Source organism: Onychomys torridus, chromosome 21, assembly GCF_903995425.1.
Source record: "Onychomys torridus chromosome 21, mOncTor1.1, whole genome shotgun sequence".
NCBI classification, from domain to species: Eukaryota; Metazoa; Chordata; class Mammalia; order Rodentia; family Cricetidae; genus Onychomys; species Onychomys torridus.
The window spans coordinates 25,315,340-25,336,431 of NC_050463.1; the positions used below are offsets into that span (position 1 = coordinate 25,315,340).

The following is a 21,092-nucleotide window of genomic DNA, read 5'->3' on the forward strand; positions in this document are numbered from 1 at the left end:
TAACCTATAACGTTGGTTACCACAGATGAGTGGTGGACACCTATCTTTCCCATTTCATGACTACATGTTTGCTCCTTTGCTAGACCCAGTTACTGAAGAGAAGTTTTATTTATTTTATTTTTATTTTTTTTTTAGAAGTTTTATTTTTTAAGGTCCCATAGAGTGACTGGCACATAATAGTTACTTAATAAATCATTCTTAATGGAATGAATCTCATGTTTGTTTATAGTGCTATTAAATATGTATCAACATAAACATGTGTATGTGTGTTTATTCTGTCCCAGCAAATTTTTATTCTTAAAGGCAGGTCCTGTGTCTCGACATCTATACTATTTATGTCTTCTGCGATTGTAGTAAATATACAGCATATACACTGTTAGTAGGCAGGTCCTGTGTCTCAGACATCTGTGACATTTATGTTTTCTGTGACTGTAGTAAATACACAGCATATACACTGTTAGTAGGCAGTACTTTACCTGTTTCTTCTGCTGCTTTTGCTGCTAGCTAGTCCTACCCTGTGACTCCCACCAGAAAGAGCCATCTGAAGCAAGTTCTTTCTGCATTCTTGTCATACAGAGCGCTGGGCCCTTCCCTGCCAGATCGTTTTGACAGGGTTCATTTCAGGGATGCCACTGGCTTCGTAGTTGCCGCTGGATCTGCCGCAGTAAATGGCTGCAGACGGGTGGTGGTGTTTTGGTCGTTGTGAGTAAGGATTGTTTCCCACAACCCCCTCTTACATATTGAACTCTGACCATCAGGAAATGCCTTTGGCATCCTGTCCTAAAACATCCTTATGATCCAGAGTCCTGTAACATTTTTCTTTTCTTTCTTTTTCTTTTTAAGCCCACACCCTCAGTATTTCCACGCTTCTTGTTCTTTCTCAAAAGTTAGTTGCACATTTTGTTTCTAGGCAGTCTTAATTTAAATAAAAATATCAGGGTCAGGGATTTAGCTCAGTGGTAGAGTGCTTGCCTAGCAAGCACAAAGCCCTGGTTTTGATCCTCAGCTCAAAAAAAAAAAAAAATCTAAGACTAGTGTGGTAGCTTATGCCTCTTAGGACTGAGGATGTTGATATGGAAGGATTGCTGTGTAAAGCCATCTGGTCTGTGTAGTAGGATCATCTCAGAAAGAAAACCAACAACCAAACAACCCGACCCCTCCCCAGAAAACAAATATCTAGGTATTGTTACCATGTTTACTTTTCTGATTTTGTTTATATGTTGCTTATTAGTATATTGTGGTATTTATCTTAATCTTTTTGTACTCTGAGTCTTTAGATAAAAAATAGAAATGCCTTAATTGTCCTAATGTTGGAATGAAACTCTTACATCTGAGCTTGGTTTTTTCATTAAAAATGTGTAGGCCAGCCAAGTCACTGAGACTAAATAAAGCTCATAAGCCTCAGGAACAACCCAGATTGCTAAGCCTCACAGAAACTGCCCTCAAGCCCGACTTGGGGTTATGCTTGTAGGCCAGTTATTAGGGATGCTGAGACTTGAGGACCTCTTGAGTCTAGGCTAGTGTAGTGAGACCCCTCTTTCAGACTAGAAAATTGTATCATTGTGGAATTTTTAAAGTTGAAAATTACTTTGTACTTTTTCTTCATGTCCCCTTAGGTATGCAGTTTTAGCTTTCCCCGTTTAGAAACCACCACCCAGTAACAGCAGAGGAAGCAAGCCCCTTTCTCCCCTTGCTGATAAGTGCCAAGGCCATCTTTGCCCCCCCCCCCCCCCCCCCCCCCATTCTTCTTGTTTGTCTGTTTCTCTGGACAGACCACATTTATTACCTCCAGGTGTATTCCTAGTGTTTCCTTGTATCATTTTTCCCATTTTCCTTGTTCTCCTTTGCTACTGTTTCTCAGTCCCTTGTGATCTTGTGTATGTCTCCATGGAGTTTGCTGAATAGCAGATTACACTGCTCCCCTCCGCCTTCCTCCAGTGAACACCTTGGTTTAACTCCCACTACTCCAGCCAGTTCCTAGCATCTCTAGCTATGTGATACTTTTCTTCAGTTAAACCCGGCATGTCCAGCTTTTGCAAATGTCAGGGATGACCTGTTACTTGAAATTCGGTCATCAACTGTAAAATCATTTTTCCAAAGCAGGCTGACTCCTTCCTATACCCATACCTTAACCTTGGTTCGACTTCTGTTCGGTCTCTTGCTTTCTTGGATTCTTTCAGTCATGCGCTGGCTTTGTAGTTTATTTTTTTATTTTTTTTTTATTTTTTGGTATTTCAAGACAATTTTGGTATTTCTCTGTATAGCTTTGCGCTTTTCCTAGAACTCACTCTGTAGCCAAGGCTGACCTCGAACTCAGAGATCTGCCTGACTCAGCCTCCCGAGTGCTGGGATTAAAGGTGTGCGCCTGCGCCACTGCCACCAGGCTTGGCTTTGTAGTTCTTAAAACATTTTTAATCATTTGATTCCCAGTACTACTGTCCTTAGCAATTCATGCCTCAGTGGCTGAAGCTGGGGACTTCTAAGTTTTTCTTTGTAGCATCTTCTTTGATGGACATATTCTACACTGTCCTGCTCCCTAAGCAGCAAAATATTAACTAGAAATTGATTGGTTCAAAACATTCTTTTTCTTTTTTCTTTCTTTTTTTTTTTTTTTTCCTAGTATAGATTTCAAATCTCTCCAAATATGTTCATATATCCTACTTACTAGAGTATTAGGTTTTTTTTTTTTTTTTTTTTTTATTTTGTTTTTTTGAGACTGTTTCTCTGTGTAGTTTTGGTGCCTGTCCTGGATCTCACTCTGTAGACCAGGCTGTCCTTGAACTCACAGAGATCCGCCTGGCTCTGCCTCCCAAATGCTGGGATTAAAGGCGTGTGCCACCACTGCCCGGCCTAGAGTATTAGTTTTAAACCACAATACTGTAATCCTTTTGTTCATATAAACTATTACCTGGTGGAAGTACTTGTTTTTTTTTTTTTTTTTTTTTTTTTTTTTTGAGCTGGGGATCGAACCCAGGGCCTTGCGCTTTTTTTAAATCTCTGCATAGGTAGGCAGATCTTTTCAAGTTTGTGCTCAGCCTGGTCTACATAGTGAATTCTAGGCCAGCCAGGACTGCATAGTGAGGCCCCATTAAAAAAAAAAAAGTGAAATTAAATAGTAATATAAATAGTTGTGGAATTAAAACAAAAAGGGAGAGTTGGAAAGGCAGCTCTTTGTTCCCGACCAATGCACTCTAGGTGGAGAATGGGATTATCATTTTGGAGGATGAAGAAATCTTTTGGCAAATGGCTGTTTTTATCTTCGATGTAATAAAAATTAAAACGTTGTTAAACTAATACTACATTAGTTCAGTTGTATGCCACTAATCCACTAATTCTGCTAATCTCATAAAGGACAGGAACAGAATTAAAAAATAGAAATCTTGCCCTAGAGTCAGTTCTTATCAGCTGTTCTCCTGCAAGCCTTTAATTCGTGTAACAATGTGGAAGAAAACACATTACTGTTTTATTCTGTAGTGAAGCGAACTGAGCTTGCTCAGAAAAGTTGACCACACTGAGAAGGTTGTATGCCTGGAGAACCCAGGGTCAGAATCACAGACTCCTGGAGGTTCAAAATTGATACTCAACCCCAAGTTTTCAAGAAAAATTACATTATGCCCTTCACTGAATTGTCTTGAAATTAAGTTAGGAATTTTCGACTCTTAAGATTAATATACTTAGTGTTAAATGACTAATATACTTAGTGTTAAATTATTGTCTCAAATAATTTCATAGTGGTCTAGTTTTTTTTTATTTTATTTTATTTTTTACCTCCTAGTCTCTTGTGTTTGACTGTTAGAATAAGGTTGATTGCTTAACATTTTTAGAAGGAAACGAGCATTATGATCATTGAAATTCAGCTAGTTATGATTATATTTGTTTTAGTCAAACTATTGATTTTTTTAAAAAGTGTTTATAAATATGCTTTGACACTAGTTGCAGAAAAAGTTGGAATATGAATAGCTGATTTAAAAATATCAATATTCTACAAAAAATAAACACTTTAAATTTAGAATTTGGGGTTGGGGATTTAGATTTAGCTCAGTGGTAGAGCACTTGCCTAGCAAGCACAAGGCCCTGGGTTCAATCCTCAGCTCCACATACAACAACAACAAAAAAATTTAGATTTTATTTTTGAAAACTAAGATTTACATTTAGAAGAAATTACTTAACATTTAAAATACATACACACACACATATACACTCACATATCAATCAAGATGTACAGAAATATATAAAATAAATACTCCTTTCCTCAAATCATCTACAAAAGTTTGATATATAAATTTTATTTATAATTTACTGAACATAGTTCTAGATTTTACATATGCCTGCCCATGAACATTCCTGAATTTTTTTTTTTTTCCTGGAGCTGAGGACTGAACCCAGGGCCTTGCTACAGGAAAGCGCTCTGCCACTGAGCTAAATCCCCAACCCCTATTCGTGATTTTTATCATGTTTACATTTACCTTGGTGATAGTTGGGATTTTTGTGTTTCAAGTCTTCACAATTAATATTTTCCTTCTTTAAGTAAACATCTTGTACCTAAAATACCTAGAAATTGCCTGAGAATTTTTGAGCTTTATTTCTGGTATGACTGGGATCTTTTTTCTATTACATTTCTGTTTTTTCTTTTTCTTTTTTTTTTTTTTTTTGTTGTTGTTGTTTTTATCTCTTTGCAGAAATACTTTAAGCCTTCCTTACTATGTTTCATTCCAGTTGAGTTTCTTACTGTCTTCTTGTTAATTTATGACTATGCCCTGGTTAGATTTTTGTCAGCCTGGCACTAACTAGAGTCATTTGAGAAGCGAGAACCTCAGTTGTGAAAATACCTGCCCAGTTTGAACTATGGGCAGGCTTTTCTTGATTAATGATTGATATGGAAGGATCCAGCTGATTGTGCGTGGGGCCGCTCACCCCTGGTTGTATAATAAAGCAGAATGGGCAAGCCAGTCAAAGTGTTCTAACCATTGAGCTACATCTCCAGCCTGTGCTTTAGAATTTTATAGTTTTCTACAAGTTTATAGTTTCTGTCCTTCATAAATTGATTGTATATATTCACTTGTTACTTGTCACTATTATAAATAAAACATTGTGCCTACTGCTAAGAAATATTACATGAAAAAGATATTGTAGAGGAATGTGGACAGGCCACATAGGAGATGAAGAATTACTTGATCCTTTGTTTTATAAGGCTCAACAATTTTATTACTTTACCCTAAGTGTTTCAGATTCTCGAGGATTAGGCTTTAGTACTCAAGCTTAGAAGAACGTATGAACTGATTTTAAAACTTACAGGAGTCTTGCCATTTGAGTGACCAGAATCTTTCTGACTTCAGTCTGGTTACTTTTGGTAGAGGACCAGGGAAATCAGTAAGCAAAAGTTATCTATGTGAACTTGGATTGCCACCGAGTGAGCAAAGGCTTGAGTTGATCTCGGAAAGCCCGGATGGACAACCCTGATGAGCTAGCTGCTTCTTTGTGGTGCACAGCTCTTCATGACCCCAAATCATGCCTCTAAGAAAATTCTTATAGTATATTATCATCTTTACATCCTCTCACAGAATCCCGCCTTTGTATTCTCATGATTGCTTTGGAAGATCACTTGTGGCCTAGAGGGGTGGCTTGGTTGACAGAGTGTTTACTGGGCAAACATGAGGACCTGAGTTGGATAAAAGTACATAGAACCTGGGTGTGGTGGTGCAGACTTGTAATCTCCTTGCTTAGGAAGGCTTGCTGGGCAGCCAGTCTGGCTGCATCAGCAAGTACCAGGTTTAGCGAGAGACCCTGTCTCAAAGAATACAGTGGAAAGTTAGCGATAAAGAGACCCAGCATAAACATCCAGTCTTCCCACTTGCGTGCATGCAAAAGTCAGGTTGTAAAATGAATCAGTTACTTCATTGGCCTCGAGAATCAGGTTCACCCTACCTGAACTTGAGTATTCCAAGGTTTTATAATTGACCTGCTTTTAGAACATATTTAGACTAAGGAGCTCTAACAAAGTATCAAGTACTTTATGTTGATTTTTTTTATTATTATTGTTGTTATTTTTGGAGGTTGACTTTCTGTCTCCTCTTAAAAAGAAGGAGTGGTGTTGGATTTTTATGCAGTTAATTTATTATATCTTGCCACTTTGCTAAATCTATGTATGATTTTCAAATTTTTCTTTCTTTCAGTATTGTACATATATAATCATTCCATTTATAAGACATTTTTTCACTTTTTCTCTTGAATAATACATGTATACAGTTGTATAAACGTTTTCCTTAATATATTAAAGGTAGTGAAGACGGCCATCTGGGTCAACTTGAAGTGTTTTCCCCAAGTGTAATCCTGGGGTGTTTTTATGTAGGTGGTGCCAGTCCATATCTAAAAGGCATACTTTTGATTGCTAGAATTCTGAATATTGAAATACAGAAAGGTAAGAATTCCTAAAATCTAAAATCCTAAAAGTGGCAATCCCGCTCTCTTCTCCTCTCTCCTCTTCTTCTTGTCTCCTTAACCACATGTGTGTTTCACACAGGCCTGTCACGTCTGTCTCTTCCTATTCTATATTAAGTTTAAAAAAAAAGGAAAAAAGAAAAAAAAATGGCAATCCCAAGAGATTAAGGTTCTGAATGTTGTAATTGTGGAAGTTGAAATCATGAAAACCACAGTTCCTCAAGGAAATGAAAGAGTTGCATAAGACAGGTCCAGAGCTGGGAATGTAGCAGAGGTAGAACACGTGTCTAGCATGTGTAAGATCCTAGGCTTGATATAATACTGCATTAAAAAAAGAGCTGTCAGTGTGGCTAAGCAGGTAAGGTGCTGCCACCAAGCCTGATGACCTGAGTTCCTGGGGCCCCATGGGCTGAAAGGAGAGAGCCGAGTCTCTCACAGTTGTCCTCGGGGAAGGACTAATACTTCTGTGGTTGTATGTTTGGTACTTGGACTGTTTCAGATAGATTGAATATTTAGAAGCCAAGGAAAGCACCATTTTCTGAGTCTTTCCATTGGAGGTTGGTATGTGAGTCTGAGGGGACAAGGCGTGGTGGGTTCAGGAACATGGCACAGAGATGGAAAGGTTAATCGGCGTGTTCTTGTCAGTAGATAGTGGGTCAAAGAGAAGGGCAGTGCCACTTGGGAAAGAACGTGAATGGAGTATTTGAGGAAAGCAATGCTCATTTTCTAAAGAACAGAAAAACTTGGCTCTCTATTGCGTTGTGAGACTTCAGAGTGTGGTTAGTTACTGTGACAGCCAGCTGTATGGACTCCTACCTCCAGCAGCTGCCCGTCATCCATACACTCGTCAAATATCAAAGTCTGCCTTCCTTTATTTTGGAGATTGGATCCTGCCTGGAACTTGAAATCCTCTTGCTTCCACCCCAGGGGTGCTGGGATCACAGACACATGCCATCATATCCAGCTTTCAAAATTCTTTTCTTCCTGTGTGTACACAAATGCGTGTATCATTTCCTCAGATGCTCCCCACCCCCCAGGTTTCTCACTGACTTTGCCTTGAACCTATCAAGTAGGCTAGGCTGGCTGGCTAGTGAGCACCAAGGATTTCCCAGTCTCTTCTTTTTGTTTTTGTTTTTTTCTTCATTATTTTAATTAGCATCCCCCCCCCCCCACACGATATTTCCTCTATGTATTTCATTTGGCATAATTTCTAAAACTAGAGATATAAACTGTTCAGAGTCTCAATTCAGATTGTTGTGTGCATTTTCCACAGACCTGATTCCAAGCAGGTACATTATCATAAATTGACTTTGTAAGCCTTGTGTAGGTATGAAAATATTGAAACTTAGCTGGATGTGGTGGTGCACACCTGTAATCCCAGCACTTTGGAGGTTGAGGCAGGAGGATCATGAATTCAAGACCAGTCAGGCCTACAAAGCGAGACTGTGCCCCTCTCACAGTAAATGAAGAGATTTCACTGCTAGGTATATTTACATTTCTGTGCATAAACTTAAGAAGATCTCTACTCTGAGTGGTGATCTCTTCACTTTTTCTTTCATAATTTTTAGTGTCTATTCATTGTACAAAATGATGCTTCATTATGACATATGTGAATGTCGTGTACTTGGTACATATCTGTCTTCCCTTTGTGTAACATTCTCCCCTCCTGCTGTCTCCTCCCACATAGTACCACTTGTCCATATACCTCTTGAGTATGAGTATATGTAAATCTAGATTCCTCATCTAAGGGAAACCATTCACTATTAGCCTTCTTACCTATCTTAACTTCACTTAACATGGTATTCTTTATTTTCACCCATATTCCCACAAATGGCATTGTTCTCACACACACACACACACACACACACACACACACACACACACACACACCTTTATTTATTCATCTGTTGATGTCTAAGCTGATTCCATAATCTGTTAATAGTAGTGTTGCAATCAATTTGTATGTGGTACAGCTAGATCTATTTATGGCTTTGACTTCCATAGTAGCTGCAATGACTTCCTTTGCTACTGCAGGTGTATGAGGGTTTCTCCTCTGCTCCTCCCTAGCACATTTTTGTTTTCTAAATGATGGCCATTCAGACTGGGGTGGGATGGAATCTCTGTAGAGTTTTGCTTTCCCGGTCTCTGAGGGTGTTGAACAGTTTTGTTGTTGTTGTTTATTGGCCATATATACATCTTTAGATAAGTGTCTGTTTGACTCATTTGTCCATTTATTAATCAGATTTTTATTGCTTTCGGAGTTGAAGTTTCTTGAGTTCTGTATAGATTCTAGATGTCAATCACCTGTCAGATCCCAGCTGGCAAAGATTTTCACGCTCGGCCCTTTGTTTGCAGAGTTTTAACTCCATGCAGCTCCGTTTGCCAGCTCTTGTTATCTCTTCTGTGTTGTTGGAGTCCTTTTCAGAGTCCGGCCTCTGCCTGCATCTTGAGTACTTCCCCGTGATTGCCCCCAACAGCTTCAGAGTTTCAGGTTTCACTTCGGGGTTTTTACCCATTTTGAATTGATTTTTGCGCAGGATGAGGGGAAGGGATCTAGTTCCACTCCTTTACATTTGTTTTTGCAGCATGATCTGTTGAGTGCACAGGCACTGGTGTGCATCCCTTCTCTCTTCTCTTTCTGGGCTATTGTTAGTGGGAGTGTTTTATTTCCTTCACAGTATGATCGTTATTGATATAATCAAAAACACCTACTGATTTTCTTATTTTGTTCTGTATCCAGCTACTTAGCTGAAAGTGTCTGTCAGGTCTCAGAACTTTGGTGGCTTCTTTAGGGCCCTGTGGACTTTCTTTTTATTTTCATCAGAAGACTTAGACTTGTGTGATATTGCAGATGACTGTGAAGTATCTCCGTGCATAGAACTACGTAGTAACTGATGTGTATTGACTTGCTTGGCTATCGGCCTGTTTCTGTATGAGTACAGTTAACCTATATAACTCGTGCCTTCTTATCATTTGTCTGCTTTTTGCTTACAAAAAAATGTATTATTGCTACATTTATTAAGTGTAGTGATGTGAAATATTCTGAGATGTTTTGTTATTTCTCAAATAAACTCCCATATAAAAAGGCAAACAAGAAGGATGGATGGCTCAGAGGTTAAGAGTACTGACTGCTCTTCCTGAGGTCCTGAGTTCAATTCCCAGCAACCACATGGTGGCTCTCAACTATCTATAATGGGATCTGATGCCCTCTTCTGGCGTGCAGGCATATATGCAGACAGAACACTCAGACCTGAAAAACACATAAAGAATGGTGGTGCATGTCTTTAATCCCAGCACTTGGAAGGCAGATCTCTGTGAGTTTGAGGCCAGCCTGGTGTACAGAGTGAGATCTAGGATAGGCACCAAAGCTACACAGAGAAATTCTGTCTCAAAAAACAAAACAAACAAACAAACAAAAAGAAACAACAACAAAAATGGGCAGATAATTCTAGCTTTTTAAAGAATTATATTTTAGGGGTTGGGGATTTATGGTATAGGGATTTGAGGAAGTTGCTTATAATCTGCTTTTCTCAATTGTTGCCCTTTATTATCTATATCCTTAATCTTTTAACAGTTGTTAGAGTAATATGTTCCTTTGAGCGATAACAAAGTTGGTTTTTTCCTTTAGAAAAAGGGAATCTTTTTAAAATTTATCTTTTTAAAGATTTATTTTTGTCATTTTTAATTATGTGTATCTGCATGTGGGTTTGTGCGTGTGGGTGCAGGTGCCTGCACATGCCTGAGGCATCAGATGCCCTGGAGCTAGAGTTACAGATGATTTTTGAGCCTCTGGAGGAACAGCAAGTGCTTTTAACCACTGAGCCAGCTCTCAGCACTTAGAAAATTAATCTCTTAAAAGATGTTAATGTTCACAACATATTTTGTAGGCTTGTTAAAATAACTCATTTATGTTCTTCATTTGTATAGCAACCTGTTTGCTAATTATTGACTTAGTGTTATTCCCCCTTCCTCCCCTCTCTCTTTCCCTTTTGTTATTTGGCTGATTTTCCTTGTGGAAACAGTTACTGGTAACGAAATTATTTTTACAAGTATGTCTTTTATTCCTCTTGCTAACTAACTTTCAGGAGTAGATGTTTTCTAACTAATGTGGTCTGTTTCTTTACAGAATGTGTATCTATTAATTTTCAAATAAATACTGAAATTTCTATTTAGCAATTTCCTCCCCCCCCCCCCCCCCCCCCCCCCCCCCCCCCGACAGGGTTTCTGTGTAGCTTTGTGCCTTTTCCTGGAACTTACTTGGTAGCCCAGGCTGGCCTTGAAATCACAGAGATCCGCCTGTCTCCCAAGTGCTGGGATTACAGGTGTGCGCCACCACTGCCTGGCCCTTTTTTTTTTTTTTTTAAAAAAAAAAAAAAAGCTGGTCTTGCTATCAAGTATTGATTGGCCTTGTACTGTTGTGTAACCCATCTGGGCTTGAACTCATGGTAATTCTCCTGCCTCAGTCTCCACATGTTGGAATTACAACCATGCACCATCATATCTGACTCTCTCTTTTCTTCTCTTCTCTTTCTTTTTTCTTTCTTTCTTTTTTATTATGAGGTACATTTTTTAAAAAGATTTATTTATTTATTATGCATACAGAAGAGGGCACCAGATCTCATTACAGATGGTTGTGAGCCACCATGTGGTTGCTGGGAATCGAACTCAGGACCTCTGGAAGAGCAGTCAGTGCTCTTAACCTCTGAGCCATCTCTCCAGCCCCCTCTTTTTTCTTCTTTACTGACTTTTTTTCCCCTTCCCCAATTTTTCCTGAGTCCTGCTGTCTCGACCAATATTTTGGTATATTGACCTGGAAAATTCTCCTATCTTAAATTGTGTTCTAAAGTTCCTTAAGAACATTGATGAGCCCACCAGGTGCTGGGATTTTGGGTATACACTACCACACCTGGCTTATAAAACCGTAGTTTAATCCAGCTGTCTTGGCAGGCCGCTAAGCAATTGTCAGGAACATCTGTAGGTTTGGGGATGAGGATGTGCTGAGGGAACCCGAGGAAATCATGAGATCATCAGAAACTTACTGATGTTTGGTAATTTGTATGCTGTCATGAGGTGATGATGTGAGGAGAGCAATTAACTTCATGTTTTACATGACAGTTTGGGAAGTTGAGGCTTTTTTTTTGTAATTACATGTGTGGAGATGAGGTTTGCTTTGTGAAAAAAGTATGTCGCTCTGGTAGCATTTCAGAGGCAATTTGTCATCTAAAAATTTGTCTTGTGTTATTGAACAGAAGTGACAAATACATAAAAATAGCCCAGAAATGTTTTCATGAGGAAGTTTTTATAAGCTCCCTAGTTTCTCATGGTAGAATGAATACCATATTAGAAATTCACTTTGGAGTGGAGCATCAATCTTCTCTGTGTCTCCAGAGTTACAGAGGCCTCCCACTGTATTTTATTTGTGTTTACTTTTATAACTCCTGCGTCTGTCAGCCTGTCTCCAGTCCTCTGGGCATGAATATGTGCTCCCTTCACTGAACATTCTGTGCGGATTTGTCTCCTGTGGTGCACCGCCCAGGTGAGCCTGGACGTCCCGCCTCCCTCATCTGCTGAAGGAGTGGGTTGCAGGCGGCTCTGCTGCACTCCCCAGGGCCAGGGATTGTGTTGGATATCAAGTAGGGCTGGCTCAGTTAATATTGCTAAGTGAATGGCAGTACCTGTCTGTATCACTCGAATCTTCATTTACTACATGATTCTCTTGTGTAGATGTGGATGCTGTTACTCTTATACCCTAACTCCATGTGCTTTGAATAGGATTTTTTTTTTTTTTTTTTGAGACAAGGCCTTGATGTGTAAGCCAGAATGGCTTTGAACTCCATTATTATGTAGCCCAGGCTGGCCTTGAATTCAGGATCCCCCCTGCTTCAGCCTTCTGAGTGCTGGGATTAGAGGCACGTGCTACTATGCCAGCAGGAACATTTTGGTTTTTCTTTTCTATATTCTCCTTTACAACAGTTTAAATTGGTAGGTAATAGGTATTTCTAAACATGCATTAGAACTAGAATATGTTGGTAGGTTTGATCTCTTAATCAGGAGACTGCTGATATTGCAGTCATAAGAAGTTGGGAGAGATTCAGAAAACTGTGCACTCATCTGTGTGGCCTGTTTTCGAATCCATGCTTTTGTGGAGAAAAGAGCTTGGGCTCTGGGACAGACCTACCTCTTGCTCCATAATGGCCTGTTACTTTATTTGGTTTCTAACTGTGTCGCAGGGTAAGTCAGAGCTGCTCCAGATGCAGCAGTCTCAGGTCTGCACTATGCCTGCCTTCATTTTGAATTCTAAATTTTAGAGTGTGAAATAGTTTTTAAAAGTCTCAAGAAAGGTTTGCTGGGCTGTGGTGGCCTGCACCTTTAATCCCAGCACTCGGGAGGCAGAGGCAGGCGGATCTCTGTGAGTTCGAGGCCAGCCTGGGCTACAGAGCGAGATCCAAAAAAGTCGCAAAGCTACACAGAGAAACCTTATTTTGAAAAAACAAACAAACAAACAAACAAAAGTCTCAGGAAAGTATGGGGTATATTTTAAGTGTTTTAATTGTTAGTTACTATGCCTACAGATAAATCTGCTTAGGAATAGAAGATTTGTGTTCCATGTTTAACTGTATCTGAAACGCTTGGGCCAGATGTGTTTAAAAATTCATAGATGTTTTAATTTTGGAAGATTTACATAAATTTCACTGACTGAACGTTCCTAATCTGAAAGTCTGAAATCCAAGATGTGTTCTGATGCTCACAAAATTTCAGATATTGGAACATTTTGGACTTCAGATTTTTAGATAAAGATGTTCAACCTGTATACATTCTTTTTGGCAAACTAAAATTAAGAATAATTTACAAATAAACTTCCTGGTCTGGTGCTATAGCTCATCGGCAGAGAGCATACCCAAGGCTCCCTAACACCACAACAACAAAGCTAACTAACTTGCCTTGTAGACTGGGGTCCAATGTCCATCCAGTATTGTTTTTATCTTTTTTGTTTGCTTCTGTAGATGAGAAAATGAAAGTTCTACTCAGTTATAATACGTAAAAAGAAAAAACTTAATGCATCATGGATTTTTAACTTTGTTTTTGAACATAATTTATTTTTTTTTACAGAACTACCATTAACATGTACATGTACTTGAATGGAAAATGATTATGTGCTGAATTATGAGTTTTAAAAGCATTTGTAATACTTAAAATATAGCTTTATACCTTATCTTTGATCAGATTGAATTTCTCGAATTTTAAGAATGATTGCTGTCGAGCTCACTCATTTTCCTGATTCTGGGTAGTTAGGAGATTTGAAGAATATTGATATTCTTAGTGCAACAGGGCTTTCTAAAGAAGTTCCCAGAGTGTTACTGAGGGTAGTGGAGAAGTTTATCTATAAACACAAAAGAACTGAGTAGGTCACCTTTGGAGGCCAGGAAATGTGTTCTTTGAGAATCTCCGTCTCTCATTTCAGATGGACTGTACTGCCAAGGCATATGGGGGTACTTTCAAGGCTTCTCTTGAGCTGTGGCATTTTGTCATATCTCAGTGCAGAAACTGTCTCTCAAGTAGGTTTGTGCCTTGAGTTCTCCAAGCAATGATGCAGTCATTACTTCTTTATTATCTCAGTTCATTTGTGAGAATGTTGTTCCCTGGGATATAAACCACTTAATCTCTTGTGCATCTTTTTATTCCTCTCTTTAAAAAAATGAATTTTGACAATAACATCCAAAACAGTCTACAAATTGATGGCTTGGGAACTGGATTTGGTAGATGAGTTTGTTTGGCTGTAATACCTTTTAATTAAAACATGTTTACAGCATATTAACATGCTTAGAGGACAGTAAAGAGGGAATTCAAGGGTAGTTTAAACTCAGGGTCTTCTGTCTCTAGTCACTCTAGTATCTAGAGAAACACTCAGGGCTATTAAATACTTGGGAATTATTCTAGAGTGGCGTAATGATGAATTTACCTTTTATTTTCTGAGAAAAGCCAATGGCTGCCAGCTTCTTCCCCCTTCTTTTTGATTCTGTCTTGTCTGTGAGTCTCTGCCTGTGTGCCTCGAACTGTCTGTGCTGACAGCCACCGAGTAGTCTTTGTAGATGTTCCCTTCTCCTCCCATTCTTCCTCCCTCCCTCCCTCCCTCCCTCCCTCCCTCCCTTCCTTCTGCCCTTTCTTATTTCTGTGTCCCACTCTGCCCCTTACCAGTGAAATAATCCAATTCAGACAAAAGTGTGAAATCTCGGCAATCTTTACCTGTGATGTATGTTGAAAAGACAGAGATGCATAGCAGTTGTGCTTTAGCCCGTGAGTTTTAGCGAAGACAGTAGCATCCGCATGCAGCGGCAAGTGTGTTAAGACTGTTTCCTGGAAGAAGAAGATTGACAGGATTGGCATTACTCTCCCAGAGGCTGTAACTGAGGCCTGCCAATTCTCTTTAACCTGATAGACAATGCATTGCACAGTCTTCGGCCATCTTACATATGTGCCAGCATACTTGAGAGAGACCATTCTAAAGTTCCTTGTTTAAAGAATATATGTGTTTGCAGACTAATAGATATTGCCCATTACAAGAGGAAGCCGAGCCGTACCACATCATAGAAGTAAATACCTGGTTTCTGTCGTTTGTTGTTGTTAATATTAGTTTGAGTCACGATCTTGATGTTTGCTCAGCTGATAACTGAACTTGTTGTGTAGTCTAGGAGGCTAGCTGGTGGATTAGGGACTAAGTCACAGTGAAGAGAAGTGGGACTTTATGTTAATTAACTAATAGACGTTGACTTACTTGAGAGATAGGGTCTTGTTGTGTGCCTCAGACTTTGACTCTCAGCCTCCTGCTTAGTGCAGTGACAGACATCTGCCACTGTGCCTAGCTTTTGTTACTTACACATTCTTCTTTTCTTTTCTCCTTCCTTCCGTCTTCCCTCCCTCGCTTTTTTTTAAATTAACATAATTTCTTTATTGAATCCTTGGGAATTTCACATCATTCCGCTCACCTCCCAGTCCCTCCATAATTCTCCCTTCACCCCTACAGTGCCCACCCAAAAGAAAATAAAAAAATCAAAACAAAACCAAAACCAAAACAAAACAAAAACAAACCCACAAAAGTTTGAACATCCTTTTAAAAAAATTTATTTATTTGTATAGTGTTCTGCCTGCAGGCCATAAGAGGGCACCAGATCTCATTACAGATGGTTGTGAACCACCTTGTGGTTGCTGGGAATTGAACTCAGAACCTCTGGAAGAGCAGCCAGTGCTGAACCATCTCTCCAGCCCTGAACATCTTTTTAAGCCTTTTAGATTTCCTTCTGTCTACATATTCTTGGCTTTTCTATTGAATTCCTGGTGGTGTTCTGATTTGTAGGTATTCTATGTGTATTAAGAAAGAATAGCCAGGCAGTGGTGGCGCACGCCTTTAATCCCAGCACTCAGGAGGCAGAGCCAGATGTGAGTTCGAGGCCAGCCTGGGCTACAGAGTGAGATCCAGGAAAGGCGCCAAAGCTACAGAGAGAAACCCTGTCTCAAAAACAACAAAACAAACAAACAGAAAAAAAGAAAGAAAGAAAGAAAGAAAGAAAGAAAGAAAGAAAGAAAGAAAAGGAAAGAAAGAAAAACTTTGTGATTTGTGGTGTCTTTAGTTTCATTTGTTTTGATGTTTTATAGGAAATATCTTATTTTCCAAAATACTTTTACAGCAACATTTTAATTACTGTTTTAAAAATTTAGGTGACATTGATTAGTCTTACAGCCTCAGGATGTACCTTAGGAACAACAACCAATGTTATCCATTAGCCTCCACACACATGTACATGTGCACACCATCTCATGTACACCCTTGCACACATACACATGTACATGTGCATACATACAAAGAAAGAAGGAAACAGTGTAGTTTCCTTTAGCCCTGGAGGTTGAACCTCAAACGTGCTAAGTGTGTGCTCTGCCATTGAACTGTACTCTACCCACAGCTCCTCTCGGTTTGAAAAACTCGGAGTTGTTTTAGATTGTTCTATAGCATAGGTGTGACTTGCAGAGGAGCTGTAGACTGAATGTGTTTTAAGTGTCGGAGCTATGGGGAAGGAGATGGCTCAGCAGTTAAGAACACTCATTTTCTTGCCGAGGGGACCTGGATTTGATTCCCACACTCACACAGTGACTCACGATTGTCTGTAACTCTGGCTCTCCTGAGCTCCACAAGCACCAGGCATGCACGTGGTGCATATACATACATGCCGGCAAACATTTACACACATAAAATTAAGTAAACATAAAAATTTAAGGCATTTTAGAGCTTTTAAGTACTTTGTTTGTTGTTTTTTGCTTGCTTCTTATCTCTATGTGAACTTTAGAATTGTCTGGCTTTTTAAGATTTTCATTACTTTGCTAAAGATTAAGTTAGGGAGAAATAGAATCCTGTAATGCTGAGTCTATTTAAGCACATGAATTTTGATTGGCTCATATCATTTTTGGGGCCCTGAGAAGAAGATAGCAGCAACAACAAAACACCCACAGATGTTTAGAACGTCTGTTTTCCTGGAGTTTTGTGGTATCCACCCCGATTATTTGCACTTCTTCTTTCTCTTTTTATACTTATCTCTTCCTTAATTAAGCTGCTCTTGTCGGCTCCTGTGGCACACTGTTAAAGGATCCTGTTGGAATGGATATTTTGTTGTGCTTCTAGGTTTCTCTGTTGTGTGTGCTGTTGGCTTTATGGTCGAGGTGGAACCTTTGATTTTCAAAGTAGTGATTGTGTATCTTTTTGTAAAATCAACAAGGAAAATCTTAAGCTGTAAGAAAAATAGAGAGGACCACACAAAGAATTGTTTTTTTCCTGAACTATAAGGGCTACTTGCCAGCTAGTCGATAGTTCATTGGCTCTGACGGAATTCTTCAGTGTTTGTCTCTACAAACAGAGACTATGCTGTGTAACACAGAGCATCAGCATCAGAAAGTCAGCCCTGATCTATTAGGACTTTCTAGTCCTCAGCTGCCATTCCTGTTTTACCTCTTACTATCCAGCATAATCCATTCCAGGTCAGAGTCATGCATTGAATTTGGTTTCTGGCCTCTTCAGTTCTTCCCCTGGAACAGTTTTTCTGTGACTTTTACGAGTTAACTCTTTTGAAGATCACAAGAATCCGGCAGGACTCTAACATTGAATTTTCTCAGTGTCTCCTTTGTCCTTTATAAGAGTGTTTTAGGAGTGTCTGAGCTTGAGGAGTGCCATGGCTCCGTGACTCCTTCAGGCGTGTTTTCCATGCACTGCCCAACAGTCTGGGTTCTTCTGTGTCGATTATGTAACTAGACTCGTGTGTGTGTGTGTGTGTGTGTGTGTGTGTGTGTGTGTGTGTGTGTGTGTTGGTAGAATAGGGAAGCAAGTGTCGGAGGAAGACAAGCAAGTTGCCAGTGAGTTGGAGACTCAGTCACAGTGTAGACTTTATGTTATAGGTTGAACTGTAGAATCATCCAGGATGTCAGAAATTCAGAAGTAGCCGAAGAATACAGAAGATGAAGTTGGCAATTTATGTTATTGTTACTATGCTTGGTTACATTGATTAGCTTTATTGTTTTTTGTTTGTTTGTTTGTTTTTCAAGACAGTGTTTCTCTGTATAGCTTTGTGCCTTTCCTGGAACTCACTTTGTAGACCAGGCTGGCCTTGAACTCACAGAGATCTACCTGCCTCTTCCTCCCAAGTGCTGGAATTAAAGGCGTGCTTTATTGTTTTTACTAAAACTTTTTATGTGTATACATTTCTTTCAAAGCAATGGGTTGCTTGGCCAAATGAGTTGGGCTGACATACTCTTCTGATGAGCTTTCATTTTGTCACCTTGAGGGGCATGTACCATTATGCTATATATCCATCTTAGAGTATATATTTAAAGCATTTTAGGATCTTTGAGGTATGAACAGATATGATGGATGTTCAGTGTCTTTTCCTTTGTTTATATTTTCTATATACAGTTGAATTGTCAATCTTTTATTTTAATAAGGAAAACGTCCTTTTGATTGAAAAATTTTAAGAACTTTTGAAATGAAACTAAGCACATCACAGTACTAATTCAAAGGTTATGAGAAGCAAATTGGATTGTATGGTCACTGTGGACTAAATAAGGAGAACTGAGTCTCATTTAAATGAAGTAGACTAAGCTTATTGGTTTATTCATTAAACCACAGTTGGACAGTCCTCAGAATTCTTTAGGAGTGTTTTAAAGTCATCCTTAAATGTGCAGTTCTTTTTTGAGTGGAAAGCTGTGCTCATGTGTAATAATGTTGCTGTCTGTCTCTGGGTTGGTGTGGTAGAAATGGGTGGGAGGAGCATGTGCCCATGGGAAGTTGGTGGTTACCTGTGACACACCTTAAATGAGCTCCTTCTTGCCTTTATAGAGATACCAATTGCTTGGACAAGCTCCTATTCCAACGCTGGCAGTTCTTTAAGCAGAGATGTCCTTCCGGTCCTCAGTGTCTTTCAGTTCCCAAAGCTGCTCTTTCCTGTCCCTTTCCTACTGTGGTTGACGCTGCCTGCTGTCTGTCTCACGGTGACATGCTGGGGTTTTGTCCCTCTTTGGAGAGCAGCAGCAGTGTGCTGAGGATCTGGCACCTGACTGTCTCTTTTCCAGTCTCTCCTTTCTCTCACATATTACATTTCCTTAAAGGAGATGAGGAAATGGAGCTATTTGTTGTTTGTAGGATAAGTCCAGGATTAAGTTAAGGACTGTCATATAAAATTTAGATATATCATGAAACTTTTAAAATTCCATGCATGTATATAATGTGTCTTGGTCATGTCCGTCCCCCACTCTCCCATCCCCCCCCTTCTCCATCACATCTCCTGTCTTCCTCACAACTTCATGTCCTACCTACAGAGTCCACTTAGTGCTGCCCACAGGCCATGTGTATGGGGTCATCCACTGAAGCCCGGGTAACCTTCCAGTGCCTCCCCCCTCCCCCCCAAAGTGACTGTCTTCCTCACCATCCATTAGCTGCTGTTATCTCCTCGATGAGGGGCATAAGGGGTCCGTCCTCCTTCCCATGCTGGGGTATTTAACTCTTTTCATCTTGATAACAAAACTCTTAATTTGGAAGAATTTATAAGAGTTCTGGGCATTTTACTTTCCTGCCTTCCTTTTTTATAAAAATGAACCTCTTTCAAGGTATTTTATACCTTGGACAAATTGTGCATCTGCTTTGTACCCTGTTTGTTGTTTTATAGGTCCTTAGGAAAAACCTGGACCACATGAGGCAGCATTTCTCATCTGAAACACTGTTCATAGGTCTCCTGTGGCTGTTTTTTCAAATTAGGACTTCCCCCTCCAGCTAATACTTCTTTGGTTTGCACTGTGGCGGGTTTGAAGAGGAACTGTATTGATTACCTGCGTTGAAAACTTCTTTCTTAAATGCATCTGTTCTCAACTGAGTTTTGCCTTTCTCTCCCTTCCAGGCCCAGATTGCCTTCCTTCAGGGGGAGAGGAAAGGTCAAGAAAATTTGAAGAAAGATCTTGTGAGGAGGATCAAAATGTTGGAATATGCTCTGAAGCAAGAAAGGTAATTCAGTAAAATCCCTCTGTCCTAACTATCTTCATGATTCTACTATTTCTAAACTACAATCAGATCTTGATCTTTAATAAGGTGATTTACATGGTTTAAAATGTGTTTTAGCCACATTTATTCACAGTCTACGTCTTTTTTCTTTTCTTTTCTTGTTTTTGTTTTTGTTTTTGTTTTTGTTTTTTGTTTTTTGAGACAGGGTTTCTCTGTGTAGTTTTGGTGCCTGTCCTGCATCTCGCTCTGTAGACCAGGTTGGCCTCGAACTCAGAGAGATCCGCCTGGCTGGGATTAAAGGCGAGCATCACCACCTCCTGGCCACAATCTACGATTTAGGCTGTCATCCATTTCTCTCCACTCCATCTTCTGCTCTTTATTTATTTAGTTATTTCGGTTTGTTTGTTTTTAGATAGGGTCTCATACAAACTAGCCTCAGACTCACTGGGTAGAAGATGCTGGCCTTGAACACGTCATCCTTCTGCCTCTTAGCTCTCAAGTACTCAGATTATGGGTCATGACCCAGCTCTTCTGCTACTTTCTTTTGTATCATTTTGTTTGTTTTTCTTTTCATGGTACTAGAGATGAAACCGAGGGTCATGTGGTTGCTGTGCAAGCCCTCTATCATTGAGCTATATGACCAGCACCCGGCATTTATTCACCCATGGCTGAGGTGCCTAGTTAACGTATCAAAGCGGACCTGGCCGCCCAGATTCTCCCAGCATCCCTCGGTTTCTACCTGTTACAGGATACGGCTGGCATACTCTGCCCTGAACGGTCCAGCCCAGGGGCTCTTCCCTGTATAGTACAGACATTTTGGTTACCCACTTGTTTTGTACCTTTGCCCCCCCCCCCCCCCCCACACACACACACACCGCTGTGCCCAGCTTAGCCTGGTCATATCCATTCCTAACTCTTCCAGATGCCTCTGCCTACGCTCTCCTTTCTTTTATAAACTTTCTCCTCCACCTAAGAGCAGTCGCGTTCTTTCCTTTCCTTCTACTTCTTTTTTATTCCTAGAGTAAAATTACATTTTAATCATAAAGGAAATATCTATAATGCTTCTCCCTTTTTTATGATGTAATATTCAGCATGATACAGTTTCTTAAGAAAAAATTGCTCTGAT

The 21,092-nt window shown here is 39.7% G+C and overlaps 1 protein-coding gene across 2 annotated transcripts in view; it reads left to right on the forward strand.

The window, feature by feature from the left end:
• Positions 1–21,092, forward strand: part of Strn (striatin) — an 83,325-nt gene that overhangs the window by 11,780 nt on the left and 50,453 nt on the right. For both annotated transcript variants that reach the window (XM_036170597.1, XM_036170599.1), the window contains exon 2: positions 19,866–19,969. In XM_036170597.1, coding sequence (XP_036026490.1) covers positions 19,866–19,969 — 104 coding nt within the window. The remainder of the gene's footprint in view (positions 1–19,865; positions 19,970–21,092) is intronic.